This window comes from Myotis brandtii, unplaced genomic scaffold, assembly GCF_000412655.1.
Source record: "Myotis brandtii unplaced genomic scaffold, ASM41265v1 scaffold38, whole genome shotgun sequence".
NCBI classification, from domain to species: domain Eukaryota; kingdom Metazoa; phylum Chordata; class Mammalia; order Chiroptera; family Vespertilionidae; genus Myotis; species Myotis brandtii.
In genome coordinates this window covers 985447-991358 of record NW_005364596.1, presented here as the reverse complement: position 1 = coordinate 991358, position 5912 = coordinate 985447, and the positions used below count along the sequence as shown (strand labels likewise).

Below are 5912 nucleotides of genomic sequence, written 5' to 3'. Positions count from 1 at the left end.
TCCCTAGGCCTGGCCAGCCATCAGGGCCCATCAGGTTCCCCGCCTCCCAGCCAGTCGCATGCTGCTGCTGGTCACCGCCATGTTCCGCACTGCCCCCTGGTGGTCAGTGCATGTCATAGCAAACGATCGAACTCCCGGTCTAACTCCTGAGGGGACACTTTGCATATTAGCCTTTTATATATATAGATTTTTTTTGCTCAAACCCTTCAGGCCCTTTCAAAATCCTCTAGTTAGCTCTAGCCGGTTTTGCTCAGTGGGTAGAACATCAACCTGCGGACTGAAGGGTCCCGGATTCAATTCTGGTCAAGGATTTAAAAAAAAAAAAAGGTCCTCTAGTTATACCAAGGATTTTGCTGGACCGGTTATGTCCCATGCACATAACACATTTAGCTGCTATGTTATATCCACCTTTTCCTGTAACATCCCTGCTCTGGTCTGGTTCCCCCTGATGTTATGACCCCTGGGTCAGCCACGCCTTGTGAAGGCACTGGCTGTCAACAGCTGGCCTGGCCTGCCCTGCCCAGGTTCCTCCTTGCTGTGCTGCGGCTGCCAGCCCAGATGTGTTCACTCGCACCAAGCCGGGCCACTGCTGCCAGTGCTGGCAAGCTCTTGTGTTGCCAGCGGATGTCACAGCTGCCAGCAGGAGTGCTGAACTGAGCCAGGCCTCTCTGTCTCTCACCCCACAGCCTCAGGCAAAGTCCAGGCAGGCCAGCTGAGCAGAGTGACAGACGCTGCTGTCTTCAGAAGGCCTCCTCCACCTCCTGATGCTGAGCACTGGTCCAGAACACGCTCAAGCTTCCTACTGGCTTCCCTTAGGATGAATTTTTCTTCAAGAGGTAATTCAATCCAGATGTGAATAGACTCCTGGCAGGTCTGCCCTGCTGGTGCTTAGTCTCCCGACTCCCTGAGATAAGTTCAAAAGCTTTAAGTTCCATTAAATTTAAGCTGAGATCCTCACAATAATCATTTCAGAACCCCTCAGTGTTTGGCATACACATGTTTATGTAAACTGGGTCAATACATTGATACCAAACTCCCAGGTAACTAACATTATTATTCTTACTATCCAAATAGCAACAGTTTTTAAAAGTATTTTTCTAGTGATTCTCATTCTGATAAATGATATTTTCATATACAGGAGAAAGAATTACTTTTATGAAAAACATTACACTGACTTTTATCTTGGTATTCTAAAAAATTTCTTTTATATTGAAGTTTGGAATATTTCATTTTGGGGAACTGCCTTTTTAGTACAATTTTGCTGCTTCAGTGTGATTTTCAATATGTTATTTTCCCTGGAGGTTAAAGCATAACCTCTTGGAATAGTTTGTATTTATACTTTAAAAGTAAAGATGTTTGACAAGTACAATTATGATTTTTGTTTTCTTTTCTTGGTCATCTTTTCATGAGTGAATAGGCTATTTCTCAGGACAAAGTTAACTTTTTAATTTTTCCTAATGTTGCATACACTTTTCAGAATAGTTTCACTTATTACATTAAGGTTGAATCTTAATAAGTGAACTAAAGGAGTGAATATACCTCATATCATGACTTATCTTTTTACTCATTAAGAAATCTTTCTTTTTTTCCTTTTTATTGATTTTATTGGGGTGACACTGATTCACAAAATTATACAGGTTTCAGGTGCACAATTCCATAGCACATCATCTGTACACTGTATTGTGTGTTCACCACCCCAGTCAAGTTAAGTAGCTTTCTAACTAATGGGTTCTGGCTCTGATGAGGACTATAAGAAAAGCACGCAGAATTGAATACTTAAGTTTTCCTTTGAATGTTTGTGTGTGTGTGTGTGTGTGTGTGTGTGTGTGTGTGTGTTCACCATCCTAAGTCGTCTACTTCCATCATCATTTATCTCCCTGCACCCACCTTACCTGCCCCCCCCCACAGTCACCACACTGCTGTTCATGTCCATGAGTTGTTTCTCTCTCTCTTTTTTTTTTCTTTTTTGCTCAAACCCTCCAACCAGTTCAACCCAATCCCGCAACCACCCGCCTCAATAGCAGTCAGCCTGCTCTCTGTGAGTCTGTCTCTATTTTGATTGTTGGTTCATTTTGTTCATTAAATTCCAATGAGTGAAATCATATGATATTTGAAATACTATATTCCCTGATTTTTTAAACATGATCTGTATTTGTAGAAAGACTAGCTACAGATAGGTACAATTACTTAAGAATTATTATATTCATTTCTTTCATTAAGAATAAAATTATTTTTAAAAGTTACTTCCAATTTCAGTGTTTTATAAAAACTGTGTTTGATATTAAAAGTGTAATAATTTGAGATACCCACTGAAGAGGTATTATTATTTTTTTTTTCCGCAAGTCAAAGCCCAATTTTATTTACACTCATCCTAAAGCACACAGTCTGGGGCTAGAGGACAGATCTCGGGGAGAGAAGGTTGAGGCCACAGAGGACAGTGACAGGGTGCAGGAGAAGAAAGGGACACAGCAAGAATGGATGGCCCCTCTCTGAGTGTTCTCCATGGGCTCCCATGTATCCCTGGGCAGAGGCAGAGGTGCAGTCTCATTCAGGATTTGGACTTGGATACAACAAGTCTGATGAGTCCAGCCAGTCCCACCACACCCAGGGCCATGCCTCCAACAATGGCCATGCCCACCAGTCCATCTGGGGAGAAGAAAAGGGAAATTGTCAGGAGCTGAGCCCCCGCCCACTAGGACCCTGGCTACTATCTTCTTCCTGCCCACTGCTCCTCAACAGCTATGCCTCTCCACCTGGATGCATGGGGTGAGGGACTCCAAGGGTTGGACAAAAGCTTCTGGGGTTTTGAGGAGGAATTGCTGGGAGGGGGAGTCATTTAAAGAGCGATCAGAGGGCCCAGGCATGGGGTGGGGAGAGAGAAAGAGGACTACACTAATAGTTAGGACCTAGGGATGATGGGGGCCAGCGAGATAGGAGAGTCGAGAGTGGAGAAAGCAGAGGGGAAGGCGTTCACCTTTCTTCATGGCCTTGTCAATGAGCCGTTCCAGTTCTTTGGCCTGGTTGTTCTGGGGTTCTGTCTGCAGCAGCCCTCGCACATACTTTAGGACCTTTTCATACTCCTTGAGCCGGTAGTTCCCCACAGCCAGGTAGAAGACATAATCCCGCTGCTCCTCTTTGCTCCCTTTGAGCAATAGCTCCTCCAGCAGTGCAATGCCTTTACGGATGTCATCGTTGTACTTGCTTCGCACCAAGCCCCAGGCATACTCAAACTGCGTGCTCTTGGACACCGAGCCTGCTGCCTTCTCAGACTGAAATTTCTTTTCAAACTTCAGCAGGTCGTCCACAGACACCAGCCCGTTTAGCACGGCCTTCATGGCCGCCGGCCCCACAATCCTCACACCTCCGACGTTACTGTGCCACCAACTCTGAAGAGGTATTATTTTAAAAATGCAACTCACAAGGAACCCAAACCTGTTAATTCTCAAATGTTAGTGTATTTGCTAAGTTATAGTGTTTTTAGTTCTCATGCTTTTGGAATTATTTATACAGAAAGCTATTCTTTGGATACAAAAGAACATTGAGAATGGTATTTTTTAAAAGACAAATAGCCTGGCTGGAGTGGCTCCATTGATTAAACGTTGCTGGGTCCTGGTCAGGGCACATACCTGGGTTGCAGGTTTGACCTGATGTTTCTCTCTCACATTGATGTTTCTCTCTCCCTCTCTCTCTAAAATCAGTAAAAAAAAATAAAAAAATAAAAAAATACAAAAAACAAATAAAAGCAAGCATTCTGACATTTTATATATAAAGTTATATAAATCATAACTAGGGAGTTTGGAAATTTTTTTAAAAAATGGTTGGAAACAATTTTCATTATAAAGAAGCAGAAGAGACTGCATATCAGCAAAGTGATTTATTGGAGAATTACTTGTTGGAATCCTTGAGATTTGCATACATGAGTACTTCTGTTCAGATGGGTGCAATCCCTTCCTACCACTTCCTCTTAGTCTCATTTCTTTTATGTACACTTTAGGGAATGCATTTTTATAGATCAACTGAAAGCCTGGTGCACGAAATTCGTGCATGGGTAGGGTCCCTTGGCCAGTGATCAGGGCCTACCGGGGCCTTCTGGCTGCAGGCCAGGGCCTTCCTTCCCTGGGGCCTTCCTTCCCCGGCTGCTGGCCGCTGGCCAAGGCCTTCCTTCATTCCATGCCATCCCCTGGTGGTCAGCACACGTCATACTCCCGGTCTCCCAGTCAAACTCCCAAAGGGACACTTTGCATATTAGCCTTTTATATACTAGTATATAGATTGTGTTAATGGCTTTATATTTAGTTACAACTATCTTTGTGTAATAGGCCCTAAATCATTACATTCAAGTTTAAGCATGCCTGTGTGTCTGAATGATAAGGTTTTTGCAGATGGCAATCCAAATAAAGTTTCATCCCATGATATCTGCAGCTCAGTAATTTTAATTCCACAGCAAGTTAAGTCTTATACAGACAGCACTTATTTTTACTATATCTCATATTTTTTCCCATAGGAAATATATTACATTTTAATGATTTTTATGCACAGAGAGGGCTAGACTTGAGACTTAAGTGAACTGTCTGTAATGAGTTAAATTGATGGGTAGAACAGTACAAGGCACATAAAAAATCCATAATGTAATTGATATAACCATGCAGAATTGTGGTAGTAGAGAAAGAAGGGTTTTAGAATTACATATTCATTTGAATAACTTCCTCCTTTGTCACTCAAAACAAAGCAAAATAATATGTGAAGGTTAGTGGAATCTTAAGGTGAAGTTTAAACTGGGAAGAATTTTCAAAAATCTCTATTCTGGAACTACTCTTATTTTATGTTGGTGCTTATCTCTAGAAATGTTTAGCACATAAAGAGATAAGAAACACACCTTCACTTCTACATAACTGGAGCATCCACATTTAATTTGCTACATAATAACTCTCTCTGAGGAGCAACCCAAAGTATAACACTCATGCCCACATTAACAGGAAGATCATATTCTATTCTCCACTATGTTCTCCCTCACTTTTATGTCCCAGAATTCCTCGGAATGCTTTACTTGTTGTGACTGACTGGTCATGTTTCCCTTTGGCTTGCTGCTGAAACCAGAACTCAGATTGTTCCCTCTCTGAGAATGATGAAGTACACAATCCACATTTAATTTGCTACATAATAACTCTCTCTGAGGAGCAACCCAAAGTATAACACTCATGCCCACATTAACAGGAAGATCATATTCTATTCTCCACTATGTTCTCCCTCACTTTTATGTCCCAGAATTCCTCGGAATGCTTTACTTGTTGTGACTGACCGGTCATGTTTCTCTTTGGCTTGCTGCTGAAACCAGAACTCAGATTGTTCCCTCTCTGAGAATGATGAAGTCCACAAATGCTGTGAGAACATGCTACATTGCTTCTGCCAATACAGCTGAAACCTGTGCAGCCCAAGGAAATTCTCCATTCATCACAGCAGTACTGGAGCCTGTTACTGCTGCCTTCATGGCGATGGTTGCTCCCGTCACCACAGTGGTTCTTCAAGGTGCAAGAAAGGCTAGTCATTGCCACAGCCATGAATGTCAGCATCAACATTGGTCTGAGCTTCCAATGTGACAGTTATCAATGTCATTCCGATCACCACTCTCTAAGTGCAAAGGCCTCACCCCCAGCCCACCAAGCTGGATGACTAATTTTAGAGCAGTTCCAGTGTCTGCCCTCCCATTGACCCAAGTCCACAGTTCCCTCTGACCACACAGGGCAAGGCTCACCTCACCCATTCTGACTCTTTCTACCCTCATGGAAACTTTTTTCCTCGGAAACTCCCATGCCCTTCCCTGAACTAGTCAGAGTACCTGGAGCCATTACTTTTTGGATAGTTTCTATTTTTGTGCCTTCAAATTCACTAATCTTTCATTCTGCAATGTCTAA

At 42.7% G+C, this 5912-nt stretch overlaps 1 protein-coding gene across 1 annotated transcript; it reads right to left on the bottom strand.

Annotated features, from left to right (window-relative positions):
* Positions 1-2407: 2407 nt before the first annotated feature.
* LOC102249840 (mitochondrial fission 1 protein) lies at positions 2408-3375 on the bottom strand. Its single transcript, XM_005872396.2, has 2 exons — positions 2975-3375; positions 2408-2646 (listed from the first exon to the last, which is right to left on the bottom strand). The coding sequence occupies exons 1-2, from the start codon at positions 3333-3335 to the stop codon at positions 2549-2551; spliced, it is 459 nt and encodes a 152-aa protein (XP_005872458.1). The 5' UTR covers positions 3336-3375; the 3' UTR covers positions 2408-2548.
* Positions 3376-5912: the final 2537 nt, after the last annotated feature.

What these genes read in the sequence shown, in the direction of transcription:
- LOC102249840 (XM_005872396.2), bottom strand. Translation starts at nt 3,335, where the DNA reads ATGAAGGCCGTGCTAAACGGGCTGGTGTCTGTGGACGACCTGCTGAAG. An exon ending in TGACAAGGCCATGAAGAAAG is followed by an intron (nt 2,647 to 2,974) that starts GTGAACGCCTTC and finishes TCTTCTCCCCAG; the next exon opens with ATGGACTGGTGGGCATGGCC.